Below are 16,170 nucleotides of genomic sequence, written 5' to 3'. Positions count from 1 at the left end.
TACAAAGATGCAAAGCTTGAGCGTGAGCTTCTGAAAACATGAATTTCTCATTTGTCCGTCGTCCCCAAAGGAATCCGGCGGATAGAACTTTTTTTTTTTTCCACGGCAGACATTTGGACTCGTGGCGGCAGGTAGAGCGCAGGTGGAACTAATAACCTTAATGATGCCGCCGTTCCAGCGATTACTGCGGTGCGGTGCAGTAATTAGCGGATGTGTTAGTAACACCTGTGTTTCACAAGTTAAAGTGTCGGCTGTGAAAATGGACAATTAAACTTTAGCCACCGTGATCCAGAGCGACACGAAGGAACGCTGCACGAAACTTTGTGTGCTCGTTCTTGTCAAGAGTTCGTTGAGAAGATCGATACCACTTAGACGTAATGTTTAAACCATAATCCAGATGACAGATTGGGAAAAGCCAATGTGTAATCCTGAGTTGGAAGTGTCGACAAAACCATTAAAGCCACCGTACTTCAAAATAAAATCCAAAATCAATCAACAACAATCAATTCAACTAATTTAAAACCTTCCTAAATATAATTAAGGCTTTTTAAGTTATGTAACTCGAACGTTAGCAGCGTCTTATGACTCCCACAAGGTTTTTTTTGTTTTGTTCAGTACAAATACATAAAATAAAATTTCTGGTTTTCTTCTGTCCTTTGAGGACTCAGGCTAGTCCTCTGTTCCTGTCCTGAGCTAATCACCTCTTGGCTGGTTCAGCTTCATATTTAACAGACCAATATGACAATATTATGTAACTCTTGGCAAGAAAGCAAAAACACATATTTACCCCCAAAAAATGTCCCAAAACACTTTGGGGAGATTTATACAAATACCAGCTCCAGCTGGAGCCTGAGTTTCTGTGTTTGAGGAGCACTGTAGGCGAGTGTGTGAGGGGATCTTTAAGAAAATATAATAAGACAGGACACCTCCCATCAACGCAGAGCAAATAAGCGACAGCTGGAGGAGGAAGCAGGACTCACCACATGAAGGATTTTGTTCTCCGTCTCAAACACCGTACAGTCCTGGGGGAAAAGCAGAATTTAATGTAGCGCGAGCAGAACATCCTGTCTTGCAAAAAAACTCTGAGAAAACACACACACCATCTCACACTGTGTGTGTGTGTGTGTGTGTGCACCATTACTGAACCCTACACCTGCACAGTCTATACCCTGGCGGATTAAAAAACACACCCACGCAAACACACATATTTATCTTTTATTTACACACACACACATCAATCATACAAGAGACAGACTGTAAGAACATAAATAGCAAAAGAAGTATCGAGTCAAGGATGCAGAGAGTCTGAGGCTGCTGCATCACACCCACACACACACACACACACACACACCGTTCTTAGGGGGATATGACAACCATTGCAGAAAAAAAACGAGCTATCAGCCTTCAAAACACACACACACACACAAATTCCACACACCTGCTGTACAATGGTGGTGAGCTCCAGGCAGAGCTGAATGACATTATTTCGGGTTACTGAGTAGTCTGCCACTGCAGCAAAGGGAGACCTGGGAAGAACAGATAACACAGCAGCATGTCGTCAAACGCTCCTGCTGCATTAGATAATATACAGACGAGATGGACGGGAGCATTGTTAGAGAGACAGATATTGTGAATGTGTGTGTGTGTGTGTGTGTGTGTGTGTGTGTGTGTGTATATATAAAGGCACACGCACATACATTTATAACTAATTTGCATGGAGTTAAGTTACAGAAAATTATGTTAATGTCGCTTTAAGGTTGAATTTGTTTGTTGTATTGTTTTTGTTAAAACATTAATACACTTGAAATTATGTAAATTACATTTTCTATTAGTTTTATTTTTCATATTTAACATTTTGCACAGTCACTTTATGTTTAATCCCCTTTTTTGCTGCACTCAACTTAAAAACTGAGCCCTTCTATGACTTTTTTGGTTTCTTATAACAGCCCGTGGATTCAATTATACGTAAATTATGTGGCGTTTGTGCTCCTGAGTGCCTTCTATCTATCTAACTATCTATTGAGGTGTCTGCACATAGATGCATAGTTATATACTAATACTAATACTAGTACTATTATATATAAGTGGTTTATATTGAGATACTTGTCTGTGTCGTTAGCTGTTATTTTAGTCCATCCTGACTTTGAGGTTATTTGGGTAGGAGTACCAAAGAACCGCCAGGATGGCGCCACTGTCAAGTGTGTTAATGTATGTATTACAATTTATGTGGGATAGTTCAGGAGAGTCTCATTACGAGATTACGATGCTGAACTTATTGTAATAAATTTGTTATACAACTAAGACAGTGTCAGTGCCTATCTATCTGTGCTTGATGCCACATTTCAGTTAAGAAAATCCTATAAAAATAAATGTATTTATGCTCGACCACATGCAGCAAATGTCTCATAACTGCTACAATGACTCCACGAAAGCAAAACCTGAAGCTCTACAGACAACTGCAGAGTTTCATCTCATCGCTCCGCTGTGACCGATAACAAAAAGGCATCGAAAAGGTCAAAGAATGAGGAGGATTGTGCTTGAACGCTGCCAGAGAAATTTCAAACTAGTACAAGTCTGCTCATGGGACACTGGAGAAAACTGCCCCTGACGCTTGGCTTCTTTAAAGTGAAGATTTAACAGTAATATTTCCACAGAGGGAAAGGGGACACAGCTCCGGTGGACAGATGAATGAAGCTGCAGTAGAGAACGAGGTAAATAGGCCATTGTGTTCTGAGTGCAACCTATTTACACACATCGCACCGACGTTTCATTCAGGTTTGGGAATAAACAGATATAAAAACTATGCGAGGAGGGTTATTAGACCACTGTGGATTTATGATGCCTCCCACGTGTCTATATGCATAATCAGAGTTTCCACAGGAGTGTGTGCGTTCTGCCGTCAAGTTTGCCTCTATGAAAACCTTTATTTCCCGATGAAAAGAGCGTCTTTCATCGCAAACACAATGTTTATAAATGAGGCCCCCGGTGTGCCGCAGCATAATAGACTATTCAGGTGTGAACAAGGTGCTAATGATAAGGAAGACGCTGCAGCTAATGAGGTGCTAATGACCGCACACACACACACACAAAGAGACATCAGAAGTAACGCGTGCGATATCAGTGATATACAGCAAAGTCATTACGATAACACACACGCCGTTACTTTGCTTCATTGTTCCAAAGACCCAGATTAAAATCCGGCCACAGCCTCTAGTGTATGATGTATCTGTGGTGTGTGTGTGTGTGTGTGTGATTTGGGTCATGAGTATTGAGGCTGTGTGCTATATATATGCAGGACCTACGGCTACACAGACTGTTTGCGAACTGTCAAGCTCCAACTCTCGGAAAACACTTTTTTTTTTTTTTTTTTTACAGCTCATTGTCCAAGTGAAGCGGCAATTAAAAATCCTCTGAGGTGCTAAAAACTTTTTAGAGTCATAACTCAAGTCAAACGCGGCTACACGGACACGGTACGCACATTTTTACACAGTAAAACTTTTAGAAAAGATCTTCATCCGATGTCAATCGTGAATAAAATTCAATAATTCTGCTTCAATCATAGAAAGAAAGATGACCCCAGAACATGCATTATGGGAACTGCAGTTCCAAAAAGTTAGAGCGTAAAAAATCGTAAGTGGTTTATTTTAATTTCTGATTTATTGGCACATATCATGTCTGATCTTAACTAGCAAACTGAAACATAAAGTTACAGTAAAATGACTGCTTTTAATTTTCAGCTGAGTCATCATTGCACAAGGTAAACTGCAGGTAGCCATGGCAACAATACCTATATGTCGCTGTTCTTGCCGGTATCCACCTGATTCTGCACCTCACCAGGTCTACTGTATAGTGGTGGATGTGCACGTCGAGCGTCTGACTTTTAACCACACTATAACCATCATTTATCTGCACTGAATACATTTTTTCATGTGTTGGGATTGTTTAAAAAAATAGGATTAAAATCATCGTATGCTGACATTCTTGTCTGGTAATATGTGATACGAAGACAACAACCGTTTCTAGACTTGAACAAATCCCCACAAAGAAAATCAGTCGTGTCGTTCTTCTTCTCCACCCTCACCTGACACTTAGAAATAAAAAGACATGTCACTGTGTATTACAGCTCACTGTGGAAGTTCAGCTCAGTTTGTGACTAATAAAAGACAAAAGATTAACCCTCAGTAACGCTACACACACCTTCAGCGTCTTCCAGACTTCTTGACACATTATAATATGTACCATATTATTACTGATGCTATTTTATAGCTGTAGATGCTCAAGGTGGAGCTAACTGCTTTACTATATACTGAACAGTTTGGTAGTTTAGTCCTTTGTTTCCCAACCTCGAGACCAGGCCTCCCGCAAAGGGTCAAAAGATAAATCTTGGTGGTCTAAAGATGATTAATGGGAGAGGAAGGAGTTCTTATACACACTTTATTTCTCTTATCTTGTCTCATTTTTGTGAAATATTGGCGAGTTTTACCTCTTTTGGCCTTGTGCATTTATTTCAATGATACCATCAGAGAAGTTTAGAGGGGACGTTCTTCCTCTGTGAAGGAACGACTCATAACTCATAGACTTGTGAAACATACCGCAGACCGCAACCTCAGCCAGACTGAACAAGAGGTCACGAATCAGAAAGGTTCAATTTGTTAATGCAAAATCTCAACCTGAAACTCTAAATGTCAAATGAATGGAGCAGAGAAAGACGATAATATTTCTCTCTGAAATGAAGTGCAATCTGAGTATCAAGTCATATAAATTTGTACCTCAAATATGTACTTAAAGTCCAAGTAAAGGAAATTCTGAAATTTCTTTCAAAATATATTAAATATGTTGGAAATTAGTTGAGTTTTCAGTCCAGGATTTTGTGGGCGGTCCTTAAAGGGTGGCTTGATGACACGCTGAGGCCACCCTGAGCAGAGAGGGTGTGGCTTCAGAGGACACGCCCCCACAGTTGTGGACCTGAGAATTCATTTTTACCTGATTTTGACACCTAATTTCATAAACCTGTCGATATTTTTAATCATTGAAATTTGGCTGGGTGGTTAATAACACTTTCTTCTTTGGGCTGACAAACTCAGAACACAATTATTCTGACTTTAAGTATTGTAAATTTAATATTGATTCTCTTAAGCCCAGCCAGCCTGATCCCCCATACTCTGATCAAACTTTAAAGTCTACTCATTCACTCCATTGGATAAAAATAGTAAAACAAAATTGCTTTTTTAAGCCATCAGCAAAATACATCGCACATAAACTGATGTATCTGAGGCTATGTTATTAATTCATGGCTAGGTGCTTTCAAATGTGCATATAAAAGAGGAAATGAGGAGTTCAAAGAAAGAGAAATACTGCAAATTTCAGTCATCGTGGAACGAAAATTTCGCTTCTCTCCCTGACAGAATCAATGAGGAAGGGTTCGCCTTCTTCACGGCTTGATGAAAATGCTGTTTGTCGCCAAGTATGGATATTATATATATAATATTATATATATCTATATAATCTATATATATATTTTTATAAAGACACATCAGGGTGTTAAAGGCAGGAAAAAGATGATCAGCGCTGTACCCACGCTGTTACTTTCTACATGAAAAGGCTGCAGATTCATTTACAGAGAAACAAGGGAGAGTGCTGAACTGTTAGAGGTCCAATAAGCAGCGATCAGGATGAAAGTTCATTTTTTTAATGCTAATTTGACGCCGTTGTAAACCTTTCGGGAAGGCGTCATCTTGCCAACATGCTTTGAAAATCATAACCTTTTCCACATCGTTAGGGTCCATTAATGAATTCAACACATCATCCACCGCGCAGCTGTTACACTCCCTCATCTGTTATTCCGTTGGCAGCAGAAATCAATTTCAGAAGATGAGATTTCCTTGGTGGAAGCTCTGGTGGGATCGTGTTAAACGTATCGACGTGCTCTCACACATCTGGAAAATTCTCCTTTCATCATGTTTGGTATGCGTAATAAGCGGGATGAAAAAAAACATAAAAAGGAGTCTCTGACAATGGACGGACACGTCGTCATGTCTCAGAAATGGAGAACAGAGAGCATAAAGCGCCCGGCGCTGCAGAGTCTATCCCTTTCACAATGTCGCTTTGCCATTTACAGTTGCATCATCGCGCGTGGGCGAACGCGTGTGCGCTTGCATAATTGTGTGTGTGTGTGTGTGCAGATGTGGGTGTGCGTCTGCCAGTGTGTGTTTGTAAGAGAGTGCGTGGGTGTTTTCTATGGGTCTGTGTGTGTTTGTGGTCGTAGCTCTATATGCTTTAGTGTGTCCAGATGGCCTAAGGACAGATGTGGGAGCCCGACATTTCAAGAAACTGAATGTCAGAGACCTTCAGTTCTGTATCTGATGTGTGTGTGTGTGTTTGTCGTGTCGTGTGCAGGAGATCGAGTCGAGTGAAACGAAGTGACAGGGAGGAGGAAGAGGCAGAGAAACACGGTGAGAAAAAGGTTTGACATTATTCCTTTGAGGGAGAGAAAAAAGAAACAGATTTCTCAAAAGATGTCAACAACCAACAGCTGAAGGAGAGTTTGTGTTCTGCAGATCGGAGCTTTAGTCGTACAAACAGAGACAGAAAAAAGAAGAGAAACTTCACAGGTGCCGGATCAAAGATTTAAAAGTATTATATGTATTTTTGATTAATTGATTCAGTCAGAAATGATTAAAAAAAATTTCCTCGAGGAGACAAATTCAAAGATATTTACTGTAGCAGAAGACTCTGCCACCAGTTAAAGGATCATGTGTGATTTCATCCAGTTGCTGATTTCAACCACCTCGCCTCACCCTCTCATTCCTAGCTTTTACCCTTTATACAAACCCACAGTCGTGACACGCCTGTTGCCTAGAAACAAGCATTGATTAGACGTCTTTTGAACTAGCCATGAGTGAGAGATATTCGGCTAATTAGGTGGATACGAGATATTCATGTTTCTAAGAACGTTGCGTTTGTGTGTGAGTCACTGTATGTGAGGTGTGCATTTAAAACAACACGTTATTATCCTAAATTAATTTTGAACTTTTCGCTAATTGTTTTTCTTCTTCTACAATAATTTGATTATTTAAATGTTTTAATTATTTTGTTGCTTTTTGATTTGAGATGGAATAAAGCAACCGTAAAATGAATGCACCCCATAAACTTACTTATTGTGTTTACGGGCTGAAATTATGTGTTTATGATTGTTGGTGCTGTTGCAGCGGGATGTAAAAATGATCCCACAGGAGTTCTAGTGTTAAAAAACAAATGAACTCCACTACATCTTTTCATTTCGGAGTAATTAGTGTGAAGACAACACTAGTTGTGGGTACTGTATATGTACTGGTTGCCTTTATATTAGTCATTTCGGGTGAAATTAATCTTGTATAATTTCTATTTTTATCGTTTTATTCTATTTTTATTCCCAGAACACCTGAATTCCCTCTCGGGAAATCAATTCACAATTAATCAATGATAAAAAATAGTCTGCTAATAGATCATTTGACTGATCATTTCAGCTCTAATATACATGTATGTAAAATACAGAACTTATTGTAATTACTAGAGGGAAAGTAATTATTCTGAAGTTGTAAAAAAGTAGCCTTAAATATTGCTGGCACGTCAACATAAAATCCAAAATGTACATAATGAATTCATCTCATTTGTGTCATTAATATCTCCTGCGCTTTTAATTTGAAATACATCTTGAGACAGAGCAGACAGTAAACACGTTACCTGTCCAGCCAGGCCAGCAGGCTCTTGGCGGCGGTGATGAGGTCGACCACGGAGGTCAGGAGATCATTGGGAAGCCGCCGCGAGGACCTGCTCTCCGATTGGCTGCTGCGACGTCGGCCGGATATGAAGTTCTGCAGGTTTTTGGCCGAGGCGCCGAGTTTGTGAGCCAGAGTCCTGACGCTCTCTGTCTCTAGACCTGAGTTCTGCACACGGACACAGACATAAACAAAGAGTAGCTGAAGGTGGAGGCAGTCACCGCCATGAATACAAAGCAGCATCTTTGTCAACATGTTTTTCTGAAGGAGTCTGGTGCATATTAATGACTTTTAATGTCTGATGGAGAGGTCATCACAGGTGAGACACGATGCTCGTCTCTTCTACCTGTCCAGGCCTTTATATCCATTAGTTATGTTTGGCACTTTTCTGGTATTGATTAGTCAATTAATATAATTTAAATTGGACAATCTTTTAACCATCGACAGTACAAATCCGTGATGTCACCCATATTATCATCTTGGCAGTACTCCCTTAAAAATGGGCAAAGACGTGGATCGTGGTTGGGCTGAATGAAGCCTGGGTGCCTGTAACGCCAATCAAAGTGTCCACGCTCTTAATCCTGCATAACTTTAAGCCTTAATATAATGTGAACAGGTGAGTTGTATATAAATTCACCCTCAGTACAGTTGTCATGAACGGGGAAATTAGCTACAGAGACCAAAACTGTTTTTTGTACCAGGCTGTAAACATGTTTATTTCTGCTGTCTAACATGGGGACTTATGGAGCCAGCCTCAAGTGGACGTTAGAGGAACTGCAGTTTTTGTTTTAAATGTTTTTGTGTGAGCCAAGAAGAAGGTAAAACCACAATCAACAGAAGCCGTGGTGAAATCTAAATTCCAGAAATATAAAAATAAATCTCATTATTACGGGTTTAGTCATACAAAGCCAATCATTCTTTTCCAATTCCAGTTTCATTTGTGTCCTTTCCAGGACTTTTATTTTGGAAAACCGCCACATGATTGAAAAGGATTTAAAGGATGAAGAGGATCTGAACTTTTTGTTACAATTAAGAGATGCGAGGATGCTCTACAATAGACTGACAGTTTACTTTCTGCAATCTGTTACATTGAGCATTCAAGCAGAGCACGAATATATTAACAGCTGCAGCTGTAAAGATAACTGATGAGAGAAACACACACACACACACAAACACACACTCACCAGGGCACACAACAAGTCGACAGCCTCCAGAATCAGCTCCTGGTGTCCGATGCGAGAGACTCCCAGCTCCTCCAGCTCGGCGTGGCTAATCCTCAGCAGCCTCTCCCCGCAAACACCTCCGCGCTCAAACACACACACATATTGCTGCAAGCAGTCGTCCAGACCTGCAGCACAGCACACACATATTATTAGAGTTACTCACAATAAATACACTCATGTTTGTTCCAAAAGGAGATCACGACCACGGTGAGGATAAATAAATACTTCTTGTTTGTTTCTTCTGCTAAACTCCTCTGTAGCGTGTGCACGGTGAAGTGGAATCATCCTGGGCTGACGCCACGTTTTCTATATTCTACTAAACATCTGGATTTGCTGTATTAAATCTACACCGCAAACAAACGTTTAACAAGTCAATCTGTCTCTAATTTAGTCCTCAGATACTCAACAGTTGAAAAAGAAAAACAAATTTCACCCAGTTTCAAAAGACGACGAGGAGGAACGAGCCAATCGGAGTCACTTTAACTGGTCAGGTGTTTGTATATGAGGAATTTTACTGTCCATACACACAAATAGGCATATACAGCTAAGACAAGGTAAGCATAGACATTAAAATACTATGTACAGATATAAAGGAAACGGCAGGTTGCTGCTTTATAATGAAGAAAATGGTTGAAAATTAGTTTTTGCATTGGAAAACATCAATTTTTTATAAAACTAGTTTCAAGAAATTATGACTTTTAATATTTATACATCGAGCACACACAGGACAACATTAGCATCCATTTGGAGTTGTGTTTCTGGCCATATGATATATAATTCATATATATATAATTCCAATATCGACTCTCCTTGTAGCTCTGTTTGGGTCTCCACCGACTCCTGATGGGAATATGCTGCTAAATGCCTCCACCAGCTAGTCGCTAACTTGTCAAAGTGATAATTCATTGGGGATTTAAAAGCACAAGCGACCCCTTTAACATTACACATGGTCATTTGAGTCACTACTAATATAAAAAAATAGCAATTAGAGCAGCTTTAAGGTCTCAATTACAAAAAATACAACAACATTTTGTATTTTTTTTTTGTAAAATATGCTGTAAAAACTGTCAGGAAAGTAACTCACGACCATGAATTCAGCTGCACTGTTGGCTCGTGGTTTCTTTGTACTATACTGCCTGTATGTGTCTGTTTTAAAGCAATCATGGGAATACACATAAGGTAAACAGACATTTATGAGCCATAAACACAAGAGCAATATCTAATCCCAACAACATCATCCACATCTAAGACTTCCTCCAACGCGTTCAGTCCCTGATCGATGACCTACAAACGTCCCAGTTTGAAATTATAGGTGTCAGGCTTCGCTCCAGAAGTGCTAATCAGCTTTTACTTTTCACCAGCAGTTTCCCCCTCTTCAGTGTCAGCCTGTGGGGAGGACTGATTCCTTTCAGTCTGCACAGCAAAATGTTCCTGTTTGTCTCAGACAATGCAGCAGCTGCTGTGTCGTGTTTCCACGACATTTCATCTTGTTTGCAGTTTCAAAATCATAGTAGGATGATGTACAAGTATAAAATACAGTTTGTTCTGAGAGACAGATGAAGGCCACAAGACAAATCTAGGTTTTTACCTTTTTTTACGCGAGGAAACATTGCTGCTGTCCATTATGTGTGACTTTGAGGTGTGTTTCACCGTGAAATCAGGGTAAATTGAAAGAAAACACAAAGGCAGACAAAAGGTGCTAAAGGAACTCATAAATGTGATGAGTTGAATCACAGCCAGAAAACTTTTTAACCTACAAATAAACCGAAGCCCTCAACATCGCTTCAGAGGACCAAGCCAGCGATGTTTACAAATTTTAGCAAACTCATTTAACATTTTCAAAAGGTTTACAGATTTTAGACATCGTTTCCCTGAAGCATGAAAACCAACTCGTAGTCCATAAAACCTCTTTAAACCCTTTGCAATCCGTAACAATGAACATCTGGTCATCGTCATTGCACGGTAATTAAAAAGTCTGAATTGCATTAACCTCTGACAACAATGTAGGTACGCTGTGATGGATCACGTAACTTAAGTGGGCTTCAAGGGTCTGCTAATTAATTTTTATCCTGAATGCAAATAAATAAAGGCAACGCGTCCTCCAAACTAAAACAACAACACTTGTTGTTTGAACTGTGTTAGTGTTTTCTGATTCGGTTCCGATGTTGGAAGGAAACAACATTGTTTGTCTGTTATTTGATGTTTGATGTGTGATTTGAAGATCTCTCCAATCTGCAGGCAAGGGACCAAGACTACATTTGTAGTACCAATCATGTTGGAGTGGGCTTTTGGTTGCATGCAGGTAAACAGTCTGTGGAGGCTGAAATGCAATCCTGGACCCCAATGGCTACCATCTGATGATGATTTAGCTTATTATTAGCTTCATCTGCTTCTAGAGATTGGCCAAAATATGTCTTTCTTGTTATTTTTGCGTATCGAGTTGCTGCATGGAAGTCTTACCCTGGATTTTAATTTTCCAGATATCACCTGGCTACGACGGCTGTTGCCCCCAGAGGCTACATCATCAATGATGACCAGTTAGCTTTTGCAATGGGGCTGTAGAAGCTGAGCGTAATCTTTCATGGGGTGTGGAAGCAGGATGAGAAAACTTGTGACATTTGCTCGTCCACGTGAAAGAAGTGAGGCCCAAAGCTTGGCAACATAAGACTCAAGACTAGCTGGGGAACTGCTATAGTTGGCGAGTCAGTAAAAAGTTTTTCAAGAGGGAGTAACAAGCAAACTCTCCAGCTTGTTGGCTTAGCTCGGTTGCTAACGGGAACATTAGTTCACACAGCTTATTTAAAAGACATACGTAGATCAGCCATAACATAACGACCACTGACAGGTGAGGTGAGTAACACTGATTATCTCGTTATCATGGCACCTGTCAGTGGGTGGGATATATTAGGCAGCAAGTCCAACATTTTGTCCTCAAAGATGATGTGTTCGGAGCTGGAAAAATGGATTTGAGCGACTTTAACAAGGGCCAAACCGTGATGGGTAGACGTGATGGTTTAGAGCATCTCGAAAAACTGCAGCTCTTGTGGGGTGTTCCCGGTCTGCAGTGGTCAGTGCCTATCAAAAGTGGTCCGAGGTAGGAAAAGTACTGAACCAGTAACACGGTCATGGGCGGCCGATGCATGTGGGGAGCGACGGCAATGAGCAGTTCTGCTGGGAAACTTTGGGTCCTGCCATTCATGTGGATGTCACAATGACACGTACCACCTACCTAAGCATTGTTGCAGACCGCATACACCCTTTTTATGAAACTCCCTGATGGCAGTGACCTTTTCTTTTTTTAATCAGCAGGATAATGCGCAAAAAAAAAAACTGGTTCAGGAGCACAACAATGAGTTCGAGGTGTTGGCTCGGCCCCCGAATTCCCCAGATCTCAATCCAATTAAGCATCTGTGAGATGTCCTGGACAAACAAGTCAGATCCATGGAGGCTTCACTGCATCTTGATGCCAGATACACCGTCAGAGGTGAAGAGGAGTCCTTGCCTCGACGGGTCAGGGCACAATATCAGGCAGGTGGCCTTCAACTCCTGCCTCAGATCATTTCTCTTTAGTGGAACAGCTCCAACTCTCTGAATGTGAAAGAAATCGTGCGAACACACTCTTCAAATGACCCCAAAAGAAACTCTGTACCTGAAACAAGAGTGGACCAAAAGGAGGTAATGGATGGGCAATCAGCAGGCAGCCACCCCGGTACGACTTTTTACTCTCTGCTGGATTGTGTAATGTCTGTGTTGTGAGTGGGACGGCTCTCTCTAGATCTGAGTGTGAGCGGTGTAAAGTGGGTAGGTGCGTGCATTGTTAATGTGTGTGTGTGTGTGTGTGTGTGCTCGTCTGGCCTGGCCGGAGTTTGCTGAGTCAAAGGAAAGCAGATCAAGACAGAGCGGCTCAGCTGCAGCCCCTGGCTCCCAAAACAATGAATGTATCCAACTCCTAACCTCTTAACAAACAGCCAACTCGCAAACACACACTCACACACACACACACACACACACACACCTCTGAGGAATGAGCATTGATTTCCCTCGCTTCAAGTCCCGGCTTTATAATACACTCATCTATCATAACCACACTAACAAAGATAGGATGGGAAGAGTGCGGAGGAAGAGAAGGAGGGAAAAAAGGATGAAGGCAAAGAGGAGTAGAAAAAAAACAAACTCATAAGCCAGCTGCTGAATTGCATGCAAACTATTTAACACACACACTCACACACAAACACACACACACACACACACACACAAACACACACTCCCTCTCTCATCAGTGGCGACGAGCAAACAGCATTTGTCGCTTTCTGCACCCTCCTATTGCTTCCTCCCCTCCCTCAGCCGCCGCATCTGAAGTCTAAATGAAGTGTTCACTTCCAAAATGCCATATATATATATATATATAGATATATATATATATATATATATCGAGCATGAAACAAACTGAAAACGGAGCCTGAAATGCAGAAAAATGTTTTTAAAAATACAGCGTTTAATCTTTTAAAATGCAAATAAAGAAAGCTTTCATGCCCCTAAAACGAAACCAATCAATTTGGAAGACGAGGCATCGTCTTTTCACCGTCCTCTCAATTCTTTTTGGACGGATTCTTTCCACTATCTGGTCGCCCCTCCACCCCCCAAACGCTTCAAATCGATGAGCGATATCTCGGCTCACAGCTTCCACCGACGGGCATGAAAGGACTGGATAAGACTGAAGGCGTCAGATGTGACTCGTGTGGCTTTTTCCACTGTTGTTGATGTGAGGTGAAGGTCACGTAGGTGCACTTCATGTTCGGAGGAGATAGTCCACCTCGTGAGGAGCAGGCTTCATTTATTTCACAGCTATGCTCACTGCAAGACGATTAACACGTCTCTTGTTTCCAGAGGCGGGAGGTGAATAGCATAGCTTAGCTTAAAGACTTGAAGTTAAATCCAGATTTAAAACTCACAATTAACAACGAGTTTGATCCAAAAATGTAAACAATTCATGGCTTTAGGTGGGATTTTAGTAACGGAACAGAGTCTGACGAGACACTAAAGGTCACAGCAGCCAGTATGTAAGTCATCATAACTTAACTAGACGTGTCGGTGCGTGTTTTATTACTTTGCACAGAGTCAGGCTACATGTTTCACCTTCTTCTTAGTCTTTATACTAAGCTAAGCTTAACAATCTGTTGTCAAACTATTCGCAACGTATTAAATGACAACGTGAAATGGGTCACGTAGACTCATAGCGATGGATCTTATGAGTATTATCACCTGGATCTGCAACTCCCCGTTGGCTGTACTTACCGTACACTACCTGCCTGACACCAAACGGCAAACACACACACAGTAAAACACGAGCTGGTGAGATGGTGGAGACCAAAAGAGAGTTCCAAGAGAGTGAATGTTGTTCTCTAAATGTGTAAATAGGTAAGTGTTTGCTAACAAGTTCACCTTATCAATCAGCTCGTCAGCTTGTTTCCGCAACCGCAGGTTGAACTACCCAACATTATGTTCAGTAATTAAAGCTAGGGGGTTCTACACGCTCCTCTGGTCATGCCTCGAGTACACTAGTGGTCAAAATTATGTCGACGACTCTGCACTTTTGTTTTGGGGTTGTTTCTCATGGCTTCTTCCATTAAAGCAACAGAACAATGTGCCCACACACATAAAGAAATATTTTGTTCCCAGTTTGGTGTAGAAGAGCCTGACTGGTCTTCACAGATCCGCGACCTCCTCAACCCCATCCATCACCTTCGAGATTAACTGGAACTCCGACTGCGAGCCGGGGCCTTATCACCCGGCATCAAAGGCCGACTTTCCCCCTGATGCTCTTATGGCTGAATGGGAGCACGTCCCTGCAGCCGGGTTATAACATTTTATGGAGGGCCATCTAAGAAGAAGAGCGGGGGTGGTTACAGCAGCAGAGAACGCCCATGATGTTCAGCAGGCATGGGTGTAATGCAACATATTTGAACATTGCGGTTTTGCTATTTTTACTGGAGTAAGAGCACTTTCCCCTCCCTCGAACAGCGTGTTTTTAATGAGCGCTAATAGCAGCTGATTCCTAATAGACGTGAGGCTGATTAAAAACAATGTTGGCTCTCACAGGCGGAGTGTTACTATTGCTGAGAGAGGGAGGGAAGCGGGAGCGGAGATAAACTGTGTAGCAAAAGTTCACTGATAATCAGCATCGCTTATCGCTGGCAGTGAGGGAGAGCGTGAATGCCCTGAATACTGATGAGTCAAACTGTAAGTGACATCAGCGAGCGCGCGCACACACACACACACACACACACACACACACACACACACACACACACACACACAGACTGAGACAAAAAACAGTTAATACATACACACAGTTAATGAGCGCACACAGGATTTTACTGCAGCGACTCTCCCGACATCTTTTGTCAGATAAATCTGCACAACCCTCGTCAGGCACGGCCGTTTATTTATAACCACGTCGGTTTGAACTATTTCAGCAGTCGTCATAACTTTTAACTTACAGCAGCTGAGTTTTAACTGTTAATTGATTATTTTCAGATGACTATTAAACATGAATCCATCCACTTTCAGCTGGATCCATTTGTCCATTACTTGGACGTAAGTTTTCTGTCCGTGACAGTGAAAATCTAAGGCAAAAAAATAACCATTCACCATTCAAATTGTGACTCATATTGCAATATGATTATTATCTTTTGCATATCATTCAGCTCTGCTTTAAGCTCACTTATGCTTGAATTTTAGCAAACCATTTCACCTGTTCATCTGTTACGTAGCCATTTATTTCAGTACCATTCATTTCGACATTCATGCATCACTTTAAGCTAAAGACTTCAAATGTTTATCACCACATTTATCTCACTATTTCAGCATTTATATATAAGTTAACTACCATTAATCGCAAGTTATAGCTAACAGAGACTTGAGCTTTTGTTTGGTGTGCATTTTTAATTTCTTCTAGCTATTTGGGATAAGTAGGACCTGATGAACATAAAAACTAAAAAGCATTGTCTTTGAACAGTTCACAAAAAACTTCCGTGACCACTAGACGGCACAGTGACCGTCCCTGAATGAGGACGATAAGTCTAAGTTGAGCGAAATAAAGTGTTATGGTGCAGGGAAGCCAAATTCTAATGTCCCCATATGAGGACGCAGGGTTTTAGCAATTACTTTTAGTAGTTTTAACAGTTTTA

General features: G+C 41.1%; 1 protein-coding gene across 5 annotated transcripts in view; it reads right to left on the bottom strand.

Annotated features, from left to right (window-relative positions):
* Window positions 1-16,170, bottom strand: part of cnksr2a (connector enhancer of kinase suppressor of Ras 2a) — a 76,400-nt gene that overhangs the window by 52,674 nt on the left and 7,556 nt on the right. For all 5 annotated transcript variants that reach the window (XM_027274135.1, XM_027274133.1, XM_027274136.1 and 2 more), the window contains exons 2-5: window positions 8,942-9,105; window positions 7,723-7,925; window positions 1,439-1,526; window positions 981-1,022 (exon numbers count right to left, since the gene is read on the bottom strand). In XM_027274135.1, coding sequence (XP_027129936.1) covers window positions 981-1,022; window positions 1,439-1,526; window positions 7,723-7,925; window positions 8,942-9,105 — 497 coding nt within the window. The remainder of the gene's footprint in view (window positions 1-980; window positions 1,023-1,438; window positions 1,527-7,722; window positions 7,926-8,941; window positions 9,106-16,170) is intronic.

This window comes from Larimichthys crocea, chromosome XXIII (assembly GCF_000972845.2).
Source record: "Larimichthys crocea isolate SSNF chromosome XXIII, L_crocea_2.0, whole genome shotgun sequence".
NCBI lineage: Eukaryota > Metazoa > Chordata > Actinopteri > Sciaenidae > Larimichthys > Larimichthys crocea.
Note: the sequence above shows the minus strand (reverse complement) of the source record. Positions and strands in the feature narration are given on the sequence as shown.